Source organism: Podarcis melisellensis (genome assembly GCF_964234715.1).
Source record: "Podarcis melisellensis genome assembly, chromosome: 13".
Taxonomy (NCBI): domain Eukaryota; kingdom Metazoa; phylum Chordata; class Lepidosauria; order Squamata; family Lacertidae; genus Podarcis; species Podarcis melisellensis.
Window position 1 is genome coordinate 101244 of NC_138545.1, and position 27256 is coordinate 128499.

The following is a 27256-nucleotide window of genomic DNA, read 5'->3' on the forward strand; positions in this document are numbered from 1 at the left end:
GCTCCCATTGCTTTGTCCCAGCAGCTCATGCACTGTATATATTGCATCAGGAGCGCACCTGCGCCGGGTCCTTGAGATGCCCGACTGGGCCACAGCTGCACTTGCCTTAGTTGCCTCAGACACGTCAGCCGGCCCAAGTTGCTGCAGCCAGACTGCTGACCAGGGCTGGTTAGTGGGTTGCCACAGTCCCAATGGCCACCGGTCTACAGTTTTTCCAGGCACAAGTCAAAGTGCTGCTTTTGACCTAAATAGCCCTACACAGCTGAGGAGCAGGCTGTCTCAAAGGCCCTATTCCCCATGGGAACCTGCCCTGGTTTTGAGATCTTCCAGGAAGACCCTTTTCCTGCTCCTGCCACCCTCAAGGCACCCTTGGTGGGGACTTGGCAGGTGGCTTTGTCATGGCGGCTGCTGCCAGACAACTTTGGAACTCCCTCCCTAGAGAAGCCAGACTGGCTCCCTCCTTGTCCTTCTGCTGGCAGGTGAAGACCTTGTTCCAACAGGCTTTGGATAAATGGCTGCTTTTAATGAAACAGCTGGTGCTATGCAGTTCTCATTGAGATTGTATGTTGTTAATAAAAGTGTGTGTGGTACAGACACGCACATAAAAAGGTGGGGCATAAATATTTTATCCTCATCATAAGGGATAAGTTTATTCTGATTTTAGAAGACATCCACAGAAGCCCTTTGACCTCTCATTGAGGGTGACAAAGTGTCCATTCCTTGGACTTTTTGTGGCTGCTCCGCACACTCATATATTTTCGTTCCCTCACAAGTGAATGTGCATCTATGAATCTGTAAGCAACCCTAGAAAGGTGCAGAGCGTTAAGATGCAGAACAGCTCAGGTCATGAGAGCAGCAGTGCTTGAATGTAGGAGAGATGCAGTTTCCCTGCAAAGATCTGGGACTATCCAAAAGGTCTTCGGTGGATCCTGGAAAGGTGCCCGGTGGAGCACCCTGGGAAGAGCATCCCACAATTTGGGTGGGGGTCACCCCCAGAATGCCAACCCCACATGAGTGAGGGCTGGATAAGGGCACCTGAGGAAGCCCCATTGGACTAGGGCAATAGGAGAAGAGCCCTACAACACCTGGATGCGACCACCAGGATGCTTTGAATCAGGAATCCTGTGACCAGGCAGAGGGAAGCCAACCAGCAGGCCATGAGTGCGAAAGCTGCTCCAGGCAGGTAGAGCCTCTAGGTTCACTATTGCACCCCCAGGATCTCTGCCTCTGAAAGTTGCCGCTCTGGGACCCCTGCAACTCCCCGATCAGATCCTGGAGTTTTTGTGCGGCAAATATTCTGGCATTCTGCCCCATCCGCCACCCCGCAGATGACCCTCCAGGGGGCAGAAGGGGTCCAGGAGCCTGTAGGAAGCGGAACCGCCCGCTAGGAATCCATCGCGAATGCCAGATCTCCTTTATTGCCGTTGTTTTGACCTTCACGATCATATCACCCGCAGAGGAACGCAATTATTAATACCTGCGTGGATGCAACGATGAGGCCAAATGCGTCTCTCCATTAAAATGCACCAGAAGAAGACAGGAATGAGCTACGGTCGCAAAAGGGGGGATGTTGCAGAGACACCCGGGAAGCCAGTCCCACCCGGGGCCGCGCTCGCCTGCCCGCCTCCGGGGAGTCCCTGGCACCTGCTCAGAGACTCCAGCCCCGAGGCCGAGGGTCCCCGGAGGGAGCAGCATTGCCGTGGGGGAGGGGCCGACAGAGCCAACGAGGAGGAGGAGGAGGGGAGCGCATCCCCTCTCCCCCTCCCTCCTCCTCCTTCCTCTTTCTTTCATTCTCTCCCTTCCTCCTTCCTTCTTTCCTGGCTCGCTCCGCCCCGCCGCGCCGCGCCGCACAGCCCGGCCTCCCCCCGCCCCCCCACGCCGCACCGGCGCCTCCCTCCCTCCCTCTCTCGCTCTTCCTTCTTGATCTTTGCCTCCCCCCACGCCGCCGAGAATCTGCCCCCCTTTCCCCATCTCTGCTCCGCATCTCTTCCACCTCCCTCGGAGGCGGATCCCCCTGCCCCTCCGAGCGTAACCCCCTCCCTTCCTTCTCTCCCTCCCCCTCCCTCTTCCTTGCTGATCTGTCCCCCCCCCCCCGCCGGGAATCCGCCCTCCCTCCCCGCATCTGTGGGGCTCCCTCTCCTCCGCCCCCCTCGGATGTGGACCCCCGCACCTGCTATGGAGTCCCAGTGCGACTACTTCATGTATTTCCCGGCCGTGCCCTTCCCGGCGCGGGAGGTGCTGCTGGGCGAGCCCGGGCGCTACCGGGCGCTGCCGCGGCGCAACCACCTTTACCTGGGCGAGACGGTCCGCTTCCTGCTGGTGCTTCGCTGCCGGCCGGGGGGCGCCGGTGGGGAGGGTGGCGGGAGGGCGCCCTGGGGGGAGCTGGCCGGGTCCCTCTCTGCCCTGGCCAGCGTTAGCCCCGGGGCCAGCCTGGGCGGCGAGGCGACGCTGGGCGGAGAGCCCGAGCCGACCCGCGAAGACGACGAGGACACGGCCCCCGGGAGCCTCTTCCGCGACTGCCGGGCGCTGCTGACCCACGGCCAGGGGACCCCCGGGAGACCCGCCGCAGGAGTAAGGCCCGGAGCGGACGCGGGTGGCGGGGCGGTGAGGCGGAGTGCCTTGCGGGAGGGAGGAATCTGGATCCGGCCCGCTGACGCTTCCCTCCCGGCCCGCGCAGGTGCCCATGGAAGAGCCCATCGTGTCCACGGACGAGGTCATCTTCCCCCTGACCATCTGCCTGGACAAGCTGCCCCCCACCACCGTCAAGGCCAAGGTGAGACCCGGGCGGGTACGGTGGGGCGGGGAAAGGAGAGGAGGAGGCGCACCTGGCTGGACACCCCACTCCCACCCCACTAAACACCCACGGATCGTTCTTGCGCCCCCAGATCGTGGTGACGGTTTGGAAGCGGGACCAGGAGAAGGCGGAGGTGCGGGAGCGCGGCTACCTCAGCATCCTGCAGGATCGGGCCCCCTCGCAGACATTCCGGGAAGAGCAGGGGGCTTTCAAGGCGCAAGGTGAGCGCTCAAGACCCAAAACTCTCTCTCCCCCCATCTCTGAATTGAGAGGAGCGTGGGGGTCTCCTCCAAACACCCCCTCTCTCCACCTGCCTTCCAAAAAATTCCTCTTAGGTGCATGGGGCGGTATCACCCTCTGACCTTTGACCCCCTCCCTGCAGTGAGCACCATGCTGACCGTCCTGCCCCCTCCGGAGCTCAAGTGCCAACCCCTGAATGTGTCGGGGAAACACCTGACGGTACTAAAAGGTGCGTGGATGGAGGGAGCAGGGGGGCATTGGGGGGAAATGTGGGGAGCAGCTGGGGCAGGGGCATGATGGGGGCAGGGGGCCTCTCCATCTTCCAGGGACCTGCCAATGGCCAGGCTCTGCCCTTTCCTGTGGATGGTGCCCCCCCCCATATGTGTAAGCAGGGCTGGAGGACCCACATCCTCTCCTGGGTGCAGAGAACCTCTGGAGAGCTGAGCACCTGCAGGCTCAGGCCCAAGGCTCAGACCCCACCTGGAGTCCAGCCTTCTCTTCTCACACTGGACCAGCCAAGCGTCTAATATGGGAAAGAGTGAACGGAGGGCCCCATTCTAGGTTCCTCCTCACAAGATCACAGAGACCCATGCTGAATCAGGTCCAGGGGGGCTCACCTAGGCAACACCCTGTCCTCACAGTGGCCAAATGCCCCTTGGAACCAGGAAATCCAGATAGACTGTCTCTGGACCTGGAGGTTCCCTTGGATCATCAGAAGAAGCTGCTTGATCAAGCACACAGGTGTCCTGGAAAGTCCAGCTGATCAGTCTCTCTCTCTCTCCATCCCCAACATTCCTGCTGTGATGATGGGGCTGCCAGGGACTCCCTTGGAGGAGTTGAACTCCTGACTAGAAGCCACCAGTAGCCCTCTCCTCCTCCATGAATGTGTCCAGTCCTTGCCATCCAGGTGGGCAGCCATTGCTGCCTCCTGTGGGAGGGAGTTCCATAGATTAATGATGCACACCATCCTTTGCAACAGCACCTGTCTCTTTGGATCCCAGGATCCCAGGATCCCCTGCCTTTAATCTTTTGCACACCCACCCTCTTTCCCCCCACCTCCAGTTTTGAACGCAGCCTCGCAGGAGGAGCTCTCTGTGTGGGATGTGCGGATCCTGCCCAATTTCAACACCAGTTACCTTCCTATGATGCCAGATGGGTCCGTCTTGCTGGTTGATGATGTCTGGTAAGGGAACAGTTCGTGGGAGGGCAGTCAGCTGGAGCTGGTGACCCCCCAATCTGCCATTGTGGCCTGGAAAGGCCTCCATTCAGGGGCTTTGGACCTTTGGTCCCCACCCTGCACTCAGGTCTCACCTGTGGCTCCTAGAAGCTGTCAGCAGGTGACAGCAGCCACACTCTGGGAGTGTCTTTGACTGGCCAGCTCAGACAGGTGAGGTTGGCTAATGGGTCTCAAACCCCCAGAGAGTTAGGGGCTTCCCCTGTGTGCGGCCAGGCTCTGGTGGATTGAGCAGATGGGATCAAGAAGGGGTTCAACAGTCAAGAAGACAGTTTCTGCTCCTGCTGTGGATGAAGAAGGTGAGGGGCAGGTGGGGCTCATCCGTCTGGGAAGGGAACCCCTCTAAGGGAAGGAAAACTCTGATCCTAAACCTCTGCTGCCTTGCAGGATATTTGAGGGGGAAGAAATGGCTAAGGAGTAAATCCTATGCAAATCCAGAGCAGAGTCCCTAAGATGCTTGGATGGCGCCTTGCACTGGCAGAGGAAAGGGGGTGCTGGCGCCACGCCCCCGCAGGCAGCACAGCACGTTCCTGGGCGCGCACGCCATGCCCCTGTGGGCAGTGTTCCACACCCCCAGGACCACTCCTTCTGGCAACTCCTGCAGCCCAGCTGGTGGCAAACACCTTGCTCTGCTTTCCTTTGGAGCCCATCAGCCAGGCCAAGAAGGGGGTGTTGTCGTCTGGGAAGCCCAGGACCTCCAGACACACAGCCTTGGGGAGGTCACTTCAGTGCTGCTGACGCAGCTTACTCAGGATTGCAGAGGGTTGGGCTGGATGACCCTTGGGGACCCCTCCAAATTCTTCAGTCTACAATTCTACAGGGACGGGGCAGTTGGAGGGATGGAGGCAGGAGTCTTGGAAGGTGGGGGCCTCTTTCCTCCCCTGTTTACCCCTCTTTCTCCCCCTTTCTCTCCAGCCACCAGTCGGGTGAGGTGTCCATGGCCTCCTTCTCCCGGGTGCCCTCGGCCACAGCCTCCTGCCCCTGCTCCCTGCGGGCCCTGGAGGAGCAGAACTTCCTCTTCCAGCTGCAGGCCCCCGAGCAGCCCCCGCCAGACAGCGCCAAGGAGGTGAGGCTCTGCCCATGCGGCTGGGACCCACCCCACTGGCACCCGGTGGAGGGGGGATCAGGGGGGTCTGCCTTGCTGCCAGGATTGCTGCCACCTCCTCAAGGCAGACACTGGGGTGGGGCTAGAGCAGGGCTTCTCCAAGAAGCATCTCACATTTCAGGGCAGGATAGGATAGTCTTGTATGAAGAAAATAAGGGGTTCTTTGGTCCAGTGGTCCATTCTTATTAAGTTTTGAATGCATTACACAAGCAATATGTTTACTGATGCCTTATCTATTCAGCAATCCTCTCCACAAGTTCTGGTGTTGGGGGTGGAATAAAAGTATCTTATGTCTCATTTATAAAGGAAAAGAAAGGAAGCAAAGTTCACCGAAAGCAGGTCTCCCTGCAGCGCGTTTCGTTCCCCTTGTGGGATGAGTGAGGCATTCTGATGCAGCCCCATTCCAAATATTATTTAGCCAGACTTCAAGGGGGAATTCCATAAATTGTTGCCAGTTTCAGGCTAGTGTTAATTGCACTGCTGATTTAAAAAATATATCAATTTCTGCTTTGACAGTTATTGTTTAAATTTGAGCCTAATGATAACAAGGCAAGAGCTAAATTGGAAAACATTTATTTATTTATTTGCAGAATATAGATACGTATATTTTCAAAACAAGAGTAAGGCTTTTGTGTTGATGAGATGAAAGTTTGTCCACCTTAAATTAGACCTCATATAAATGAGAAACGTGGACAGCTTCTCTGTTGCCAAAACATGAGAACTGCAACACGGGAGCATGCCTCTGGGCTCTTGTGGGATATCCGACCAGAAACAGTATCCCAGCCTCTCTTCGAGAGCACTGGCTGTTCTTCAACTCTGACAAATATGAAAGATCAGAGAAGAGAAAGGCGTCTTTGTGTCAGGGAGGAGAGGAGGGCTTCTTTGTCTCAAATTAGGCCTAATATAAATGAGATTGCCCAGCAAAGGCAGGCTCACGCCTCTCACTGACTTTGTATACCTCCTGAAGGTACAGATGGAATAGACTCATTTATAAATATATTTTGGGAAGGATGCATGTATTTTCTCTAGCTCCATTGCTTTATGCCTTCTAGGTGTCCCGTCAACACACTACAAAGTAGTTGCCTGGAGCTGCTTCTTTTTGTATTTCTTATCCATAAAAAATTCAGTGCAGTGCAAGAACATTTTTGTTCTGAACATCTGACCCAGAGAAAGAAGTCTGAGAGCCATTGGACTAGATGTCCCTTGGGAATCCCTTCCTTCTGGGATTCTATGAGGGAGGGGCCATGGGGGGAGAGGCGGGATGTGCTGCATGGGGTGGGTGGGACCAGCATGTCTGCCAATCATTTCCTGCCTGCCAATAATTTTAAGGGGTGAAACTTAATTTTTGCAGCGAGGGGTCTTAAAAATATATTTGGGTGCGAGGAATCCATATCTGCTATTATTTTAGGGAGATTGGACGACAGTTAGCTTGGTAAGTCTATATTTGATTAAGAAGCACATAAACTGTTCTCAGAAAACCAAATAATTTTAATTTTGACTTCTGAAAGGTAGGCAACAGGTAATATAAAATATGCAATGCATACTATATAAATAAAAGTAATAATTTTAGTATATAATATAACTGCAAGTACTTGACACTCGTTTTTAATTATCTCTAGGGCATTTTACATGTTTTACTAACCAAGCAGAACTAAATTGCTTTAATTTAAGCAAAATATCTCTTGAATTCCTAAGTCCTGACACAACTTTTTAGCGCCCTTCATTTTTGGAAGTTGCAAAATGCAGCAGGCCCTCCTGATTGGTTGTGATTCCTGCCTTGCAGAGGGTTGGACTGGATGACCCTTGGGGTCCCTTCCAACTTGACCATCCTATGGCTCTCTGGTTTAATTGCAGGGCCTGGAAGTCCCTCTCATCGCTGTGGTCCAGTGGTCAACCCCAAAGCTGCCTTTCACCGCCAGCATCTACACCCACTACAGGTAAGGGACCTTGAAAAGAGGATCAGACATGATATCAAAGCAGAAAAGAAAGTCAAATATTTGGGAGTGTGGTTCGACCCAGAAACCTGAACCTATTTCAAGTTAAGTATGTAGAGACTTGGGTTGAAATTTTAAAAAGACCTCGAAAAGTTTTCCTCACCCCTCCCTGATTTATTAAATAATAATAAATTAATAAAAAGACCTTGAGAAATGGAACCGAATGAAGCTTTCATTTCTAGGGAGAATATCTGCAATCAAAATGAACTTTCTCTCCAAGATGCTTTTTCTGTTTCAGGCCTTCCAGTATTTAGTGGCACTCACTGCTTAAAGCAATGGAAAAAGGACGTAGCTAATTTAATCTGGCAGGGGGGAAAGCCCTGGACTAAATATGAAATTTTAATTGACATAAAGAATAGGGGGGGTTGATTTGGGCTCCCAGACTTGAAAATGTATTATGAAGAGGCTTGTTTATGTTGGATGAAAGAGTGGGTAGAGTTGAAAAACACAAACGTTCTGGACCTGGAAGGATTCGACCTGATGTATGGATGGCACACTTGCCTGTGCTATGACAAAGCCAAAGTTCACAAGAGAGTTCATAATCACGTGATAAAGAATAATCTATATAAAGTGTGGGTGAGATATAAAGAGCTCCTAGAAAGGAAGGCCCCCTGGTGGATCTCCCCTATGGAGACAGTTGCAGTTAAAGCTGAGTAAGAATTGGGGTACATACAGGGACCTCCTTGAAATCAAAGAGGACTCTATAGGACTTTAAAAAACAAAAGAGGAGCAAAGCTGGATTCCAGACTGGTTCCAGTACTTTCAAATGCACTAGGACTTTAGGAAAGATAAAGACAAAGGTTTTTTTGGAAGGGAAAGAATTCAGGAAAGCAGTATTGGGAAATAATAAAAAACTAATATCTAGACTTTATCAAATTTTACTGGAATGGGAGATCAAAGACGAGATGGTCAAGGAAGTAATGATACACTGGGCTATTGATACTGGACACAGCATTGAAACATTGAAATTTCAGCCTGGGAGAAGCTATGGAACAAAACTATTAATATTTCGGCTTGCTACCTGATAAAAGAAAATATGCTGTACAGGTGGTACCTGACCCCCAATAATCTTGCTAGTTTTACAGATGAGAGTCTAACCTCTGCTGGGAATACTCAGAGGTTGAGGAATCCTTTATCCATATGTGAGGGCAGTGTAAACTTGCGCCAAAGGTCTGGGGGATAGTCTATGACCAGCTTATAAAAATTCTCCAGATCACGTTTCCAAAAAAACCCAGAAGCTTTTCTACTAGCGATGATTGGAGATGAGATCCCTACAAAGGTTCATAACCTATTCCTCTATGTGACGGCTGCAGCCAGACTAGCTAGAATATGCCAAAAGTTGGAAAGGAAAAGAAATTCCAGCTAAAGAACAATGGCTGCAGAAACTAATAGAATTTGCAGAACTCGCAAATCTCACAGCCAAAATAAAAAACCATGATGGGGGGAAACAAAGGGATGGGAGAGCTTTGGGAAATATTTAAAAAAATATGATGCTAAAATCAATCTACAAATAGGGGGTGTATAAACAACAAATATAATGAAGGACTACAAGGAGAAAACTAGGGTGGAGTTACAAATCAATATGCAGCCAAAACTAGGTTTATTAAGAATGCCATGGAAGGGAAGGTTGGGAAGTCTGTACAAAACCTCCATATGATGGTTAAAAAAAGAGGATCAGGCATAGTCCTGTAAGAAGAGAGGGAGATACAGGGCTACTGGACTTGGTCACGTCACAGAGTGACAGCAGCAAAGGGGGGCCAGGCCCACCCGCAATTGGCTGGACCTCCACCCACTTCGTCCACAAGGTGTTTCTCTCAGTCATGCAGAAATCTTGAGCTGCGATTCCTGCCCTGCCAGGGGTGGGTGGGCTAGATGGCCCTTGGGGTTCCTCTCAACTCCATGAGGACGATGGGCGCTGCCTCCCCGCTGCTGGCTGCCCATCTTGCTGCTCACGTTCCCAGGGACGAAGGGGACCTGGCCCCCCAGGTGGGGTGGGGTGGGGCAGGACCCTGCCTCTGACTGCCCCTCCCTGCCCTGACACTCAGCACAGCTTCCCTTCCTCCCTTAAGCTGCTAAATGCTTTGAATGTGTGATTCTTTCTTATGTTTTTATATGTTCTGGAAGCCCAGCCAGATGGGTGCCGTCTTCTTCTTCTTCTTCTTCTTCTTCTTCTTCTTCTTCTTCTTCTTCTTCTTCTTCTTCTTCTTCTTCTTCTTCCTCTTCCTCTTCTTCTTCTTCTTCTTCTTCTTCTTCTTCTTCTTCCTCTTCCTCTTCCTCTTCTTCTTCTTCTTCTTCTTAGGCTCCCCAGCATCCGCCTGGCCCGCCCCCGATTCGTCATGACAGCCGAGTGCGAGTCTCCGGTCGCCCTTCACCGCCGCTTCACCGTCACCTACACCCTCATCAACAACCTGCAGGACTTCCTGGCTGTGCGTCTGGTGTGGACTCCAGAGAGTGCGGCTGCTGGTGAGAGCATGGTGGGCTGGGCTGGATGACCTTTGGTGGCCCCCACCCAGCCCAACCATTCCATAATTCTATGGCGGTCTCTCCTTCCTTGGAGGATCGCCCTCTGTCAGGCATTCTTTTGTGACCCTTGGGGTCTATGATTCCATGATTCTTCCCTCCTGTTTTGGGGAGCAGGGAAGGAGGGCAGTGGCGGGTGAGAGAGGCAGGGCTTCTCTGCGATCCCTAGATGATCCTGAGTTTCCATGATTCTATGAGTCCTGCCTGGAAATACTTTCTTGGAAGGTCTTTAGGGAGATGCTGGGGAGCCATTTCTCAGGGATTCTTTAGCATTGGACTAGATGACCATTGGGGATCCCTTCCAACTCTACGGTTCCTTGGTGCTCTTGGTCCTGGGGGGAGGGGGGCTGGAGCATGAGGAAGTGGATGACAAAGAGCTCCTGGGCCATGCTCACAGGGAACAGAGCCTCCAAGCTCAGGGACAGTCTCCCCACAAAAGCGGGAGCTGGTGGTTGTCGCTGGTGGGCTTCTCTGAGGCACCTCAGGTGGGACAAGGCTGCTGCCCTTTCCTTTTCCTGACACCCCCCAGGCAAGAAGCTGTCCTGCGAGGAACAGCGCGCCATCCAGGACGCCCAGGATGCCATCGTCTGCCACACGCCGCTCAACAACCTGGGGTTCTCCCGGAAGGGCAGCGCCCGGACTTTCTGCGTCACCTTCCAGGCACTGCGTGCTGGGTTGTACGAGGTAAGAAGCCCCTGTGCGCCAGCACATGCTTCCATCCGGGCTCTGGGGCTTCTTTCTGCAGGGGGGGGGCTGGGCTGCATGGCCCTTGGGGGATTCTTGACAATGCTGTGGTTGAATGCAGGCAGATTTGGGAAAGGTAAAAGAAAGACCTTCTCCGCACAGCACAGTTAACCTGTGGAACTCCCTTCCACAAGAGGGATGGCATTAAGAGAGGATAGGACCCTGCAGGAAGATGGACTTTCCTTCATCTGTCCCAAATCTTCCCAGGGGCTGGTAGCTGTCACAGCCCCCTCCCTGAATCTGCCCAACCCTCTTTTAAAGCCATCCAAGTGGATGGCCAGTGCTGCTTCCCGTGGCAGTGAGTTCCAGAGTTCGACTCTTGCAAGGTGGCCCCAGTTGCTGGAAACCACAGGCAGGGAGAGAGTGGTTATTGCGCTTGAATTTTGCTTGCGGGAATCTCACAATGGGCATCAGGGTGGCCACTGAGAGAAGACGCTGCCTGGTCATCTCTCATGGCTGCTTGAGCTGAGATTCCTGCATTGCAGGGGGTTGGACTAGAGGACCCTCAGGGTCCCTTTCAGCCCTAGAACACGATGGTTCCAAGGGTCTGTGACTGGATGGGCCCCTTTGGCCCAGCAGGCCCTTCTGATGTCCTTCTGGCAGAGTGGAGATGGGATTGTGGGGCTCTGAAGAGGACCTTGCTGGTCTCTGTGCGCAGGGTGGTGCTGATGGGCAGCCGAGCCCTTCCTTCTGGACCTGCTGAGATGCAGGGAGATGGACGGGATGACCCTCAGAGCTCCCTCCCAACTCTACAGTCCACTGCTATTGGGAAGCCGCAGCAGCTGCTGCCCTCCTGGGCTCCTGCTCTGTTTGACACTGTCCAGCTGCAGAAGGAATGGACCTCTTTCTCTTTCTCTCGTTCTTTGCTCCCCGGAAGCTCTCCCAGCACATGAAGCTGAAGCTGCAGTTCACCGCCAGCGTCTTGAACCCACCTCCCGAGGCCCGGCCTGTCTCCCGCAAGAGCAGCCCAGGCAGCCCGGCTGTCCGGGAGCTGGTGGAGCGTCACCAGGCCAGCCTGGGCCGCTCGCAGAGCTTCTCCCACCAGCAGCCGGCCAGGGGCCACCTCATGAGGTGGGTGCAGGGGGTTCGGCTAGATGGCCCTGTGGGGTCCCTTCCAATTCTACAATCCATGATTCTCACTCTTTCAGGGAACAGGAACAGAGGGTAATGAAGGAGGCTGACTGAAGGGGCAGGACTCCGGGGGTTGGGCTAGATGACCACTGGGAGCAACACTCCAGTTCTGGGTCCTCCTCTTTGGGGACCCGGGAGGAAGGGTAATGGAGGAGGGTGGGCTGAAGGGGGAGACAAGAGAGGCAGGGCTCCTGGGTTCTCCTGGGGGTCGGCCAAGGCCCCCCCTGCCCCCCACTGAGGCCTCTCTTTCTCTCCCCCCCCACAGGTCCGGCAGTGTCATGGAGCGCAGAGCAATCACTCCCCCCGTGGGCTCCCCTGTGGGGCGCCCCCTCTACCTGCCGCCCGACAAGGCTGCCCTTTCCCTGGACAAGATTGCCAAGCGGGAGTGCAAGGTGCTGGTGGTGGCCCCCGTCACGTGAGGTGGGGGGCAGAGACCCCACCCGCTTTCCCTGCTCTCCTCCAAAAGGGAGACGCTGCCTCCTGCCTTGCAAGGGAACAAACCTCCTGCCTCCCCCGCCCCCAAACCTGCAAACGCCCCAGTGCTGCCCCCCCATGGAATAAAAGCCGCGCATGTGACCCCCCCCCAGGAAAAATCTCAGCACACCCAATAAATGTGGGGGGACCTTCCACTTCTCTCTGCTGTTCCCTTTCCCTTGCGGGGGCTCAGAGCTGCAGCCCCCCCAATGAGACAACCCCCTCACTGTGCCATCTCCCACTCTCCTTCTGGGGTTTTGGCTGCTCCCCCTCCCCACATTTGCTCCTTCAAAATGGGGGACACATACCCCCAACCTCATTGACTTCGTCCTCCACGGTGTGTGCAAATGAGGCCAAGCATCTGGGGGGGCAGCTCCCCCAATTGCCCCATGCTGAGGATCAGGAATCAGCTGCTGCTGCTAAACCCTGGAGCTTGACGGTACACCCACGGGACAGCTGCATTGCAGAGGGTTGGACTAGATGACCCTCGGGGTCCCTCCCAACGCGACAGCTCTATGGTTATGGGACGGATCTGTGCTGCCCCCTGCTGGTGGAGGGGTACCTTTGCTGCTGCGGATCTTCTGGATCACACTGGATTGTGCCACTTCTGACGACTGGGAAGGGGGCAGATTTCTCTTATACCCCACCCCATTTCACACTGGCAGCTGCTACATCCACGAGAGAGGGGTGGGCAGGCCTCCACCCCAGCCCCTCCTGCCATCTCAGGCCAAAGGGCCCATTCCATTGCACTTTATTTAATTTTTATGTTATTTATATATTTTTTATTATTATTTGCCTCCAAAGCATCTCCGACTCCACGTTGTGTGTTTTGCAAATAAACTGCGCTGGCTGGGGGAAAGCGTTGGTGTGTTTTTGGGGGTGTTGCAGGAGTGGGGAGAGACATTCCTCCAAGGAAGGACGTCTAGCGGACGCCCGATGAAGCTGGACGCTGGATGATCCAGGACAGATGAGAAAAAGCCCTTCTTCGCACCGTGGAGTTAAACTGCGGAACTCCCTCCTGCAGGAGGCCATGGTGACCTCCAACTTGGATAGCTTTAAAAGAGGAGGAAACAAATTGGGGGGGGGAGGAGGAGAGAGCCTCCACAGTTGGAGAGAAGGCGGCTTCGGAAGGGCACTTGCTGGAGACCACGGGACGGGAGAGGCCTCCTGGGCGCCGAGCTGGAAGCTGCGAGCTCCGGCCGGCCGGCCTGCCATGCAGCTGCTCCGCCCACTGAGCCGCGCTGCCCTTCCCTCGGCCTGAGCGAGAAAGCGGGCACCTCGAGGGGGGCCCTAGAAAGGCCTCCTGCCCCCTCGGGAGGGCGAGCGGGGGTTGGGGGCGAGCTCCCCCTCCGAACCCGGGGAAGGGAGTCTCCCCCCGGGCGGCCGCTTCCCCCAGCAAAGCCTCTTCCGCCCAAACGCATCGCCAAGACGCTGCTTCCGACGGAAGCGACCGGCAGTCGTTCTCGGTCCCCCTAGCGGACTAGAGGGGGGGAGTGCCACTCTAGTCCTCCGAAGCGTCTCTATGGCGAAGGGCGGCGGGTTGGGGGGAGGCGCGCGGGCGACGCTGGGCCGGGCCGGGGGCGGGGCTCCGAAGCGCGCCTGCGCAAAGCGCGCCTTGCCGGCCTCTCGCCTTTTCCCTTGAGGGGGCGGGAAGGGAAGGGAGAGAGAGAGAGAAGCGGCCTCTTGGGCCCGACGAGGAGGAACGAGATCCCTTTCTGTGCAGCCGAGGGAGCGCGGCGAAGGCGGACGGGGGCTCCGAATGGAGGAGCTGAGGGGAGGCCGAAGAGGACGGGAGCCAAGGCCGAGGGAGGGGGCGGGGGCGGAGGGGGGAGGCGAGAGGCAGAGGGGCCGCCCCATCCTGCCGTCCCACAAAGCGCCGCGAAGATGTTGAAGCCCAGAGGCTTCCACTCTGGACCTCCAAGCCGGACTGAAGACACGGCTGGTGCCTGCCTGGCGCAGATGGAAAAGCATTTCCAAGAGAGAGAAAGTTCTTCCAGATGACTCTCCTGTCACACCATCCTAGTGTTGGAAGGAAGCCCAAGGCTCATCTAGTCTAACCTGAATCCATTGGTTTGGTTCCTGCCCTCCGGAGCCCTTGGGATACTTGAAGATGGCTCTCATCTCTCCTCCCAGGCTAAACATCCCCGGCTCCTTCAACCGTTCCTCATCAGGCCTGGCTTCCAGACCTTGATCATCTGGGCTGCCCTGCTCTGCACATGTGTCAGCTTGTCCACATCCTTGAGCTTGATCTGGACACTAGACTTCGGATGATGCAGCCTGAAAGAGCAGTAGCTTTTTTAATGCTGCTGCATCACACTGCCGAGAGCAGGGGTCAGCAAACTTTTCCAGCAGGGGGCCGGTCCACTGTCCCTCAGACCTTGTGGGGGCCGGACTATATTTTTTGGGGGGGAGGGGATGAACAAATTCCTATGCCCCACAAATAACCCAGAGAGGCATTTTAAATAAAAGCACACATTCTACTCATGTAAAAACACACTGATTCCCAGAATGTCCATGGGCCAGATTTAGAAGGCGACTGGGCCGGATCCGGCCCACGGGCCTTGGTTGCCTATCCATGGCCAAGAGAGTACCCCCAAATAAAGCACCTCTGAGTGTGTGCAGAGTGACTGAGGTTCCTCCTTGACTCCTGCTTTGGAGAGAAGATGCAGAGTGGGAAGAGAGGGTGAGCTTTTTGTGAAAAGAAGACAGCTGCATGCCTAGAGAGGATAGGAAATGAAGGCAGTGGGGTGGAACAAGGTCCTCCAGAGCAAAAGTCCCTCGTTCGAGGCCCTTCCTCCCCCTGTTCAAGTGCTGTATCAGCGATGCCTCCAGGGAGCTGGTGAGTCTGTCTTCTTCTGACCCAGTGCTGAAGGGGAAGGTGCAGGGGACCTGTTCAGCTAATCCCTGGAGGGACCCCCTACAACCCCCAAATCAGGGAGCAGAGGTTCCTCTCTGTCTGCTGTTCCTTTGGATCCATGTACTGCTTGCCACTTTATGGAGGGGTCTTTGGTTGGGAAGGAAGAGGGCATGCAAACAAACCCCCATTTAGATGTCACATTTATTAACAGAGCCAGGCAGAAATATTTGGACATAAAATATACATAAAAACGACAATCTGACCTCTGCAGTAAATCCAGAAAGACTGTTGGAAGATGGAGGGCGGGGGGGGGGGGGGGCTTCTGCATGCGGTGCACTGTGGAAACTATGGAACTCCTTCCCACAGGAGGCAGGGATGGTCACCAAGCGAGATGGCTTTCAAAAGGGGATGAGGCCAATTCATGCAGGAGACAGAAGTCTGCCGAGGCTCCTTCGTGCCCTTGTCTGCCCAGAAGGGAAAGGGGCCCTCCGGCTGCAGAAGCCCCTGCCCTCTGCCCTCGTCCCACACCAGCCTCCCCCCACCTGACGCTGACCAACTCTCGCCTGCCCACTGCATTTTGGACCAGCTCCCCAGTCATCATAGAATCATCATATTATTGCATAGAATAAAGAATTCTTGTTGTTATTTTCAATTGCCCACCTAAAGTTCACAGGGCAGATGACAACAGAGAAGCACAATATTAAAGAACAGTTCAAAGCAGCTACAATCACGGGGAAATGGTGGAGAGAAGGGTGAATTGGGTGTGCTCGGCTAGCCAAGGGTTAAAAGAAATGGGTGCTGCCTTCCTAGAGGGGACAGGTATTAAAAGGGGGGGTGTCAGGTCCTCCATAGAAAAAGCCCCTCCCTCCCCCCCAGTCTTTTCGTGCAAGTGGAGGGGGCTCTCGGCTCGGCTCGGCATCTTCCGGGATCTGGTGGTGAGTCTCCCTTCTCTTCTCCGGGGGAGCAGGGAGGGGTCACAAGGCTGCGGGGGGGGGGGGCCTCAAATCCAGTGCCGGATTAAACCTGGAGGCGGAGGCCTCGGTAGTCGAAATCTCCAGGGCCCATTATTCGCAGATTATTCTGAAGTTTCTGCCTCGCGTTGATGGTCGTTTTCTTTCCAGATCAAATCAATGCTCTTTTGATCCATTGTTGTGGGGCCCTAAAAGGCGCGGGGCCCCTAGAGCGGGGCCTACTCTGCCTAGCTCAGTTGGCTAGAGTGTGCTGCTGACAATGCCAAGCTCGCAAGGTGGATTCCCATATGGAGCAGCTGCCTATCCCTGCATTGCAGGGGGCTGAACTCCGTGATCCTCAGGGTCCCTTCCAACTCTACTGGGTAAATTCGGCACTCCTGCCCCCCCCTCTCTGCAAAGCCTCGGAGGGCCCGGCTGGCAGGAGTCTGCAGCAGCTGTATCCTTTGGGGGAGAGGAAAAGAGCAGATCTAAAAAGCCCCTTGAAACTGAGACTCAACAGAGGCTGAAGCCGGACACAAATATACGCCGAAGATAAAAACAAAAGCCTGACCTGAGGAATAAAGAAAGAGTGACCTTCCCTCTGTCCTTGGTTGAGCTGGGTGGGGAACTGCCTCCTGCAGGAGGAAGGCTGGGCCGCCCGCCTGCCTGCCTGCCTGGGTGGCTGAAAGGAGGGAGAGGCCAAGGCGGGGGGGGGGCGGTGCTCTATAAAAAACCCCGAGGGCTGCTGAGAGGTCCACCTACGTTTCTGCTCCCTTTTTTCTTGCCATTCTGCAGTAGCTGTTTTTTAGCCGCTTCCATGCCCACTGGGATATTCGGATATGGGGATAGGAGAGCAGACACTCTGCACATGCTCAGAGGCACCGTGGAGGTGAATGGGGGGGAGGACCACCCATGCGCTTCCTTTACATCCTCCTTCCATCAGGTTTTGGGAGAGAACAAAGCACATTCCAAACAGACATAAGCAAAGGTCTGTCTCTTCCCACAGCCTCCATTTTCTCTGGAGCCGTTTTCTCTCCCTTCAGGAGAGTCAGAGAAAACAAAAGACTCAGTCACCACCCTGCCAAGAAGGGGAATTTGCTCTTCAATAGCCTCCTGTGGGATCTAAGGTCACTCCCCGGCTGCTAGAGAACAACAACCAGTTAATTATCAACTAGATAAAGCTCAAGAGACTGCTCTTCTTGCTTGTCTGAAGTCAATGGAATCTTCCAGTTAAACCCCTTCACCAATATATTATTATTATTATTATTATTATTATTATTATTATTATTATTATTACTTCTTCAATTTATATACCACCTTTTATCAAAAGATCTCAGGGTGCTGTACAACATTAAATAATCATGACAGAACATCAATGATAAAAACATAATAAGAACTTAGTAAAAAGCATACTGACAAATGGCCTAATAATAAAATAGTCGTCATCGTAAGAGTTCTCTCCCCCATACTGTGACAGGCCATAGATTAATTAACAGCCAAAGGTCTGGGCAAAGAGGAATGTTTTTGCCTGGCACCTGGAGATATGTAATGAGGGTGCCAGACAAGCCTCTCTGGGGAGAGCATTCCACAGTTGGGAGCCACCACAGAGAAGGCAGTATACAGACATCCCCATTTCAGTGTGAATTAAATCAGTTAGGCTTAACATCACCATGAAAGGCAGGAGAGGCCCTGCTGGAAAGGAAGCCCACGGGGTGGTGTGGAAAGCAGTGGCATAGTGGAGGGGCCATGGTCCAGGCGCAGAATCTGGAGGGGGGGGAACCAGGCCTGCCCCAACCAAGGAACTGGCATTCGGATGCCCTCTTGGCCCCAAGTGGAGCCCCAGAGGGAAGCCATGAAGGCTCCCAGCCTGTCTCTGGGGTGTGTGGCAAACTGGCTGTTTGACCTGGCTGAAATAAAACCTAGTTTTGCTCCTGTCTTGAAGAAAAAGCAGGTATGGCAATGCTATGAATAGAAAGCGAAGCAAGTCCATTATCTGGCTGCTGCTTTTTGAACCATTTCCCAAGTTGTCTTCAAGGGCAGCTGCACCCAGAGGGCATTGCAATGATCCCTTAGCATAGGAGTATCCCAAGCATATATGGCTTGGGGGGGGTTAAGGTCGGTTGTTGTTGTTGTTGTTGTTAGCCTGCCTTCCACTCTAAGTTCCCAGGGCAGGTAACAACATTAAAACACAACATTAAAACAGCTTTTAAAAAGCTTAACAATCACAGAAAGAAGGTGAGTCCTGCTCTGCTTGCTTTTAAATGCTGTGCTTTGGCTTCACCCACTTGGCCCTCAAGGAGTTGGGCAGATCAGGATCTGGCCCTCAGAATAAAGAAAGGGGAACCCCATCCCAGGAGTCTTTCTTGAGAAGGTTGGAGGTTCCAAGTGCTAAAAAATGAGACGCAAGCAGAAAAAAACATGCCCTGAAGTCAGAGTGGAAGGAAGAGCAACTCTTGAAAATCTCTTGGTTAGCACCCCCACAAATGACTAACTCATCACTCATAGTTCTGACTTCCTTCCTTGACTGAAAACATTGCAAGGTAGAAGCAATCAGGCTGTTTCAACTCACAGAAATCCCTTCTATTGCCTGCACATTTTTTATGGTCATTTTCCATACGGGAGGGCTAGAGGATTACTTTTCCTTTCTTTCTTTATTAAAGAAAGCTCAGAGCCTGGACTGTGGTGCGATCCAGTCCTGGTTCCTCGCAAAACTCATCCACACTTGCTCAGGAAACCTTTCTCTTCTCCGAACTGTGTGACAATTTTATAATGGAACAATATATTTGCTTTTTAGAAGTTGCTGGCAGCTCTAATTCAGACTGTCAGACAGAACATGACGAAAGGAAAAACAGATTCCTTGAGATCTCTGGAGGACTTCCTGGGAGCAGAGCTGGATAAGCAAAATTCAGCTGGTCCTGAAGCAGGAGGAGCCCATGCCATTGGCACTGGGAGAAGTGGGGGATTCTGGGAAAACTCTGTGCAGCAGGTCCTGGGAGAAGAGGACACCCTCCGCTCAGATGTGCAGAGCCAGCAGTTCAGGCAGTTCTGCTACCAGGAGACTGAAGGACCACGAGAGGTTTGCAGCTGGTTCTACCACCTTGACCGTCAGTGGCTGAAGCCAGAAAGGCACACGAAAGCTGAGATGCTGGACCTGGTGATCTTGGAGCAGTTCCTGGCTGTCCTTCCAGCGGAGATGGAGAGCTGGGTGAGGGAATGCGGAGCGGAGACCAGTTCCCAGGCAGTGGCCCTGGCCGAAGGTTTCCTCCTGAGTCAGGCAGAGGAGAGGAAGCAGGTGGAGAAGAAGCAGGTGAGAGAGGCTTTCCTCTGGATGCTCCCAAGGGGCTCCAAACAGGAGGGAGAAGATCCCCAAATGCTCTACTAATGGCCCATCCTTTTTTGGAAGCATCCAAGGAAGAATATATGATACCCCCAGATTTTATCTCTGCCATTCGCTTTCTGATCTTTCTCCCCATTCTCTGTTTGGAATCCCTGTTTTTCTTTCAGGGAAAGGACCTGTTTGCAGAAATGGGCCCTGATTTGGCAGAGATGACTCCGTTGGACCCCAGAGAGAGGCTGCTGGGTAAGGAGGAAGGAGTTTCTTCTCCATTTGGTCACATGCTGTGGATTTAGAAACTAATCTGTAAATTCTTTTCATATTTTGGGGGAAGACACTTGGAGGTCAGATGTTTCTTTGCCCAATGAAAATATGAGATGGGTACAAACATCAGCAGGGGATAATTTCTCTAAGGCTTATCTGTAGCTAGATAAGCACTGCTTCACCCCTGAGAGCATCGTGCACTCATGGATTCTGACTTAACTTTGCCTCTTGCAGGTGACAAAATGATGCTGGCAAGACCTCCTCATCCATCCTTTCATGATGGTGGAGGGGAACCAGTGGCTGTGGAAGCAGATCAGGTAGGGGGAAGGGGGCCAGGGTGTCTCTGTAGTGAGGAGCCAGGGTGTCTCTGGTTCCAAACAAGTCTCTCTCCTCTAGGCTTGTGTCAACAAAGTTGTCTTACTGGGAAATGAGGGAGGAAGTGATCATGTCCTTCTGGATTTCATGATTCAGAGGCAACTGAAAATGGAGAATATTCAGACATGCACTCTGGCCAATTTCAAAAAGCTTCAGGAGCTTCTGGGTGAGATCCCATGGTCACAAATAGTCAAAGAAAAGTGTTTCCCAGGTTGCTGGGAGTTTCTTAAAGGAGAGGTGTTGAAGGCACAAATACAGACGAGTCCAACAAAAAAAGGGGGGAGGCATCTAGATAAATTGGTGTGGTTACATAAGGAGCTTACAGGTGAGCTGAAAAGTAAGAAGGGCACAAAAGAGGAGTAGACTAGAGGAGGCAACAGTTGGGGGGAGAAGGTCTGGTGGGCCAAAGCTCAGAATGAAGCTCAGGTTTGCAAGAGAGGTTCAAAATAATTTTTAAAAGTTTTATTTGGCTATGTTTGAAGCAAGGGGAAGAAAAAGAAAATAGTAGTTCCCATGCATAGAGAATACAGAGAAATGCTTTTGGATGACAGACAAAAGGCAGAACTGCAGCAAAATCAGCTAATGCTATTCTAGGCTGTGTTAACAAAAGTTTAGTGTCCTGATCATGAGAAGTAATAGTCCCACTCTATTCTGCCTTGGTCAGACCACACCTGGAATACTGTGTGCAGTTTGGGGCACCAAAGTTTAAGAGAGATGTTGACAAGCTGGAATGTGTACAGAGGACGGCAACCAAGGTGATCAGGGGCCTGGAAACCATGCCTTATGAGGAATGGTTGAAGGAACTGGGTATGTTTAGCCTCAAGAAGAGGAGACTGAGAGGAGATAACATAGTAAAAATGGATTCTACAAAGGAGATTCCAACTGAACATCAGGAGGAAGTTTCTGACAGTAAGATGTTTGACGGTTGAACTGACCCCCTTGGAAGGTTGTGAACTCTCCTTCATTGCAGCTCTTTAAGCAGAGGTTGGATGGTCCTTTGTCAGGGATACTTTAGTTGAGATTCCTGCATTGCAAGATTTGGATTATCTGACTCTCAGGGTCTCTTCCAATTCTTCCAGTTCAAGAATTCTCTTATTTTATCAGTCATTTCTTCAGTGATCAGGATTAACCTAACCAGCCCCATCAGCTGCACAATGGGGCTTTCTCCCACTGTTTCTACCCCCTGAAAGTCTCCCCTAACCTCATCCCCAATAGCAGACAGAGAGAGAAGGGAATGGACTCTTCCATCTGGCAAATGGAAAGCTGGAGCAGACAATATTGGAGTTCCATCCATTTGCACAAAGATTGATAGCTAGCATTAAAATACACAAAAAAAGAATTCCATTAAGATGTTAAGATAAGTATCCATAATTAAAATGCAAACAATCCCATGAAAACAACAGGGCAATTAACAGGCAGAAAACAACAGCACAAGGTGTAGTACTTCATTTTATACTGTCTAAAAGGAGGACCTTTTCCTTTCAGGGTTCATTGTGCTTTGAAGATGTCGCTATTCATTTCACAGACGAGGAATGGGCATTGCTAGACCCTGACCAGAGAGCTCTGCATCAGGAAGTCATGGAGGAGAATCGTGGGATCGTGGCCTCTCTCGGTAAGGTTCCCTGTTGGATCATAATAATAATAATAATTTATTATTTATACCCTGCCCATCTGGCTGGGTTTCCCCAGCCACTCTGGGCGGCTTCCAACAAAACACTAAAATACAATAACCTATTCCAACATTAAAAGCTTCCCTAAACAGGGCTGCCTTCAGATGTCTTCTAAAAGTTTGGTAGCTATTTTTCTCTTTGACATCTGGTGGGAGGGTGTTCCACAGGGCGGATGCCACTACTGAGAAGGCCCTCTGCCTGGTTCCCTGTAACTTGGCTTCTCACAGCAAGGGAACCACTACAAGGCCCTCAGCACTGGACCTCCGTGTCTGGGTAGAATGAAAGGGGTGGAGACGCTCCTTCAGGTGTACTGGGCCGAGGCCATTTAGGGCTTTAAAGATCAACACCAACACTTTGAACTGTGCTCGGAAATCGGCTGGGAGCCAATGTAGGTCTTTCAAGACCGGTGTTATATGGTCTCGGCGGCCACTCCCAGTCACCAGTCTAGCTGCCACATTCTGGATTAGTTGTAGTTTCTGGGTCACCTTCAAAGGTAGCCCCACATAGAGCACATTGCAGTAGTCCAAGCGAGAGATAACTAGAGCATGCACCACTCTGGTGAGACAGTCCGTGGGCAGGGAGGGTCTCAGCCTGTGTACCAGATGGAGCTGATAAACAGCTGCCCTGGATACAGAATTGACCTGCACCACCATGGACAGCTGTGAGTCCAGAATGACTCCCAGGCTATGCACCTTCAGGGGCACATTTACCCCATTCAGGACCAGGGAGTCCTCTATACCCACCTGCCTTCTGTCCCCCAGAAACAGTACTTCTGTCTTGTCAGAATTCAACCTCAATCTGTTAGCTGCCATCCATCCTGTTTTGAAATTCCATATGTAATGAACTCCCAAGATTTTGATTAACTGCACCACCTATAGCATCTAAAGTCTTATACCCCCACAAGCCACCTTGAATGGAAGGATTATTGACTGTTTTGTCTATGAAGATTCTTTGTCCAGTTATGCCTTTCTTAAGAATGATCTGGCTGTCCTGAACTGCCCTGGCCCTTTTAAATGTTGACTTCAGAGTGGTTAGGGAAGTTGAGGGAGCTTCTGTCAGGCATTGTGCTTGTCCTTCTGCTGTAGTCAATTTTTCGTCGACCAAAGAGACTACTGACCTTGGAGATGGAGGGGATTCCATGACTGGGCAAAACAAAATCCATTCCAGAGGAAAGCCAGGCTCTTCAAATCTCAGGTTCCCATAAATACATCCATGAATGCACATAAACAAAGGATATGAATCCTGTAGTAGGATCTCCCATATAAGATCTTTTAGTTTTTCCTCTGTCACAAGCATTAATCAACATTGTTCAATAATTTGGAGCTACATTTCTTCCCGATGCTCTAATCTGTTTCTCTTTTCATTGCAGGTGGTGGTGAATTGGAAATGAAGAACAAGGGAGACCACAACAAAATCCACAGAGTGGAGAAACCACAGAAATATTTGGAGTGTGGTGAGAGCTTCAATCAGAGCAGCAATCTCACTTCTTATCAAGGAATTCTCACAAAGAAGAAACCTTATCAGTGCTTGGAATGTGGGAAGAGCTTCAATCAAAAGGGCAATCTCACTTCCCATCAGAGAATTCATGCAATGGAGAAACCCTATCAATGCTTAGAATGTGGAAAGAGCTTCAATCAAAAAGGCAATCTCACATCCCATCAAAGAATCCATACAGGGGATAAACCCTATCAATGCTTGGAATGTGGAAACAGCTTCCGTCAGAGAACTGATCTCATTTCCCATCAAAGAATTCATACAGGGGAGAAACCCTATCAATGCTTGGAATGTGGGAAGAGCTTCAGGCACAGGGTTAATCTCACTACCCATCAAAGAATTCATACAAGGGAGAAACCATATCAGTGCTTGGAATGTGGGAAGAGCTTCAGTCAAAAGGGCAGTCTCAATCTCCATCAAAAAACTCATACAGGCGAGAAAATACATCAGTGCTTGGAATGTGGAAAGAGCTTCATTCGGAAGGAAACACTCACTTTCCATCAAAGAATTCATACAGGGGAGAAACCATATCAGTGTACAGAATGTGGAAAGAGATTCAGTCAGAGTGGTCTTCTGACTTCTCATCGAAGGGTTCATACTGGGGAGAAACCTTATAAATGCTTAGAATGTGGAAAGAGATTCAGTCAAAAAGTCAATCTCACTTCCCATCATAGAATTCATACAGGGGAGAAACCGTATCAGTGTACGGAATGTGGAAAGAGCTTTAGTCAGAGTGGTCTTCTGACTTCCCATCAAAGAATTCATACAGGGGAGAAGCCCTATCAATGCTTGGAATGTGGAAAGAGCTTCAGTCAGAAAGGAAATCTCACTTTCCATCAAAGAATCCATACAGGGGAGAAACCGTATCAGTGTACGGAATGTGGAAAGAGTTTCAGTCAGAGTGGCCTTCTTGATTCCCATCAAAGAAGTCATACAGGGGAGAAACCCTATCAGTGCTTGGAATGTGGAAAGAGCTTCAGTCAGAAAGGAAATCTCACTTTCCATCAAAGAATTCATACAGGAGAGAAACTCCACCAATGCTTGGAATGTGGGAAGAGCTTCATTCGGAAGGAAAATCTCATTTCCCATCAAATAATTCATACAGGGGAGAAACCATATCAGTGCCTGGAATGTGGGAAAAGCTTCACACAGAAGGTCAATCTTACCTTCCATGAAATAATTCATACAGGGGAGAAACCATATCAGTGTTTAGAATGTGGGAAGAGTTTCAGTCAGAGGAACAGTCTTATTTATCATCAAAGAATTCATGGAGGCGGAAAACTCTATCAGTGCTTGAAATGTGGGAAGAGCTTCAGTCAGAGGAACAGTCTCACTTCCCATCAAAGAGTTCATACAGGAGAAAAACCCTACCAATGCTTAGAATGTGGGAAGAGCTTCAGTCACAGTGCCACTCTCACGTCACATCACAGAATTCATACAGGGGAGAAACCATATCAGTGTACGGAATGTGGGAAGAGCTTCACTCAGAGGGGCCATCTCACTTTCCATCAAAGAATTCATACAGGGGAGAAACCATATCAGTGTACGGAATGTGGGAAGAGCTTTAGGGACAGTCGCGCTCTCACTTCCCATCACAGAATTCATACAGGGGAGAAACCATATCCGTGCTTGGAATGTGGAAAGAGCTTTAACGAGAGTGCCATTCTCATCTCTCATCAAACAATTCATACAGGAGAAAAAGCATTTCAGTGCTTTGAATGTGGAAAGAACTTCAGTAAGAAGAGTAATCTTACTACTCATCAAAGAATTCATACAGGGGAGAAACCATATCAGTGCTTGGAATGTGGAAAGAGCTTCAGTCAGAATGGATCTCTCACTTCCCATCAAAGAATTCATAAAGGGGAGAAACCATATCGGTGCTTGGAATGTGGAAAGAACTTCAGTCAAAAGGGAAGTCTCACTTCCCATCAAAGAATTCACACAAGAGAGAAACCATATCTGTGCTTGGAATTTGGAAAGGACTTCAGACAGAGTTCCCATTTCAATTCCCATCAAAGCACTGACAGTGGGGAGAAACCATAGTCACGGAATCATAGTGTTGGAATGGACCTATGACAGATGGCCATCCAACCTCTGCTTTAAATGTCTTTATCAGTTCATGCTGCTTTCAAACAACTCTTATCATCAGAAAGTTATTCCTGGCGTTTTGTCAAAATCTCCCAAAATCTTGTTTCTTAAAACTTGTAGCCACTGGTTTGAGTTCTACCTGTTGCAGCTGCAAACAAACAAATAAACAGTGGTCTCTGGCCACTATTCTCCATTCATTGTGAGGTGGAATTAATGTTAGAACCATTCTTAGTGAAGCCAATTGTCACATATGCAAGAATAAAACCTGACCACAAGACTGGCAAGAACCAGTTGAAGAGGAACCTCGTGGTGAATTGCCCAGTGAAAAGCACTAAGGAGGGTTCTGAGACATACAGCATAAGCTGTTTATCATGGACTGTGGTTAAATAAGGGCTGGGGAAGGGTTGTTTTGCCAGAAGGTGCTTGGGTGGAGGATGAATAGCTAATAAGACATCCATTTGATGATAATAATAATAATAATAATAATAATAATAATAATAATAATAATAATAATAATAATAATAATATATTTATACCTCGCCCATCTGGCTGGGTTTCCCCAGCCACTCTGGGCGGCTTCCAACAGAACACTAAAATACAATAACCTATTAAACATTAAAAGCCCCAGTGGAAATGCTCTCACATTTTTCAATAAAGTCTGGCTGATGGAGAATCTGGTGTGAGCTTCTCTACTTGAACCTCCCAGGGGGAATCTCCCCCCCCCCCATGGAAAAATGCCCCATTGTTGTTTAGAACATGAGAAGAGTTCTGCAGCTGGATCAGGCCAAAGGCCCACCTAGAACGTCACCCTGTCTTTGGATCCAGATGCCCATTGAGGAAGCCCAGAAACACCTGAGAGCAACAACACTCCCCCCGCCACCTGTGATTCCAGGCAACAGATATAATAATTATATTTAATGTAAACATTTTAATTGATTGGTTAATTAATTAGTTAATTATACTTACTGTTTTGTACCCTACCCATATGACTGGGTTACCCTAGTTACTCTGGGCAGCTTCCAACATAATATATACAAACACAACAACAGAACAGAACATCACACATGAAAAGTGTCCCGATACAGGATTGCCTTCAGATGTCTACAAAAGATGGTATACAGCAATTATTTATCTCTTTTTTTTTTATAATGATTTTTTTATTATTTTTACAAAACAGAAAAAACAGGGAACAAGGGTAAAGGAAAAAGGAAAAACAAACACATCACAAACGAATACATAAAACATGACTTCCCCATACCTCCCCTTCTCTGCATTGTTCTTTTATAATGTGTCAGCAACCCTTCAGTCCATTTCTTTATATATTCTCATTAAGTTTTCCCCTTTAATTTACGATTTACAGCTATAATTCTTTGTTTCTAGCCTCTCAACATCTTAACCGTCCAATATTTTACAGTAGTTCTTAAGATATACTTTAAATTTTCTCCAATCTTCCTCCACCGCCTCCTTCCTCTGGTCTCGGATTCTGCCGGTCATCTCTGCCAGTCCCATATATTCGATCACCTTCGTCTGCCATTCCTCCAGAGTGGGTAGTTCTTGCATCTTCCAATACTTTGCTAAAAGAATTCTTGCTGCCGTAGTTGCATACATAAAGAATGTCTTATCTTTCTTCGGTACCAGTTGGCCCACCATGCCCAAAAGAAAAGCCTCTGGTTTCTTTAAAAACGTCCATTTAAGGACTTTCTTAATTTCATTATAGATCATTTCCCAGTAGGCCTTAATTTTTGGGCAGGTCCACCAAAGATGGTAGAAAGTTCCTTCAGCTTCCTTGCATTTCCAACACTTATTATCAGGCAAATGATAAATCTTAGCAAGCTTGACTGGGGTCATGTACCACCTGTAAATCATTTTCATAATGTTTTCTTTCAAAGCAGTACATGCCGTAAATTTCATACCGGTGGTCCATAACTGTTCCCAGTCAGCAAACATAATGTCATGACCTACATCTTGTGCCCATTTGATCATTGCTG

At 50.7% G+C, this 27256-nt stretch overlaps 2 protein-coding genes across 3 annotated transcripts; both read left to right on the forward strand.

Annotated features, from left to right (window-relative positions):
• The first annotated feature begins 1946 nt into the window (after nt 1-1946).
• TRAPPC14 (trafficking protein particle complex subunit 14) lies at nt 1947-13095 on the forward strand. Its single transcript, XM_081886112.1, has 11 exons — nt 1947-2571; nt 2678-2773; nt 2886-3015; nt 3177-3263; nt 4097-4217; nt 5184-5334; nt 7228-7310; nt 9667-9830; nt 10417-10571; nt 11509-11702; nt 12028-13095. The coding sequence occupies exons 1-11, from the start codon at nt 2155-2157 to the stop codon at nt 12179-12181; spliced, it is 1752 nt and encodes a 583-aa protein (XP_081742238.1). The 5' UTR covers nt 1947-2154; the 3' UTR covers nt 12182-13095.
• Nucleotides 13096-14564: 1469 nt separating this feature from the next.
• Nucleotides 14565-25465, forward strand: LOC309354612 (uncharacterized protein). 2 transcript variants are annotated; one of them, XM_081884844.1, is made up of 6 exons: nt 14565-15075; nt 18838-19350; nt 19548-19623; nt 19876-19958; nt 21502-21628; nt 23056-25465. In XM_081884844.1, the coding sequence occupies exons 2-6, from the start codon at nt 18877-18879 to the stop codon at nt 25221-25223; spliced, it is 2928 nt and encodes a 975-aa protein (XP_081740970.1). In that variant the 5' UTR covers nt 14565-15075; nt 18838-18876; the 3' UTR covers nt 25224-25465. The 2 variants fall into 2 exon arrangements, with proteins under 2 accessions (XP_081740970.1, XP_081740969.1); XM_081884843.1 differs by lacking the exon at nt 14565-15075 and adding an exon at nt 16846-16932.
• The last annotated feature ends 1791 nt before the right edge of the window (nt 25466-27256 follow it).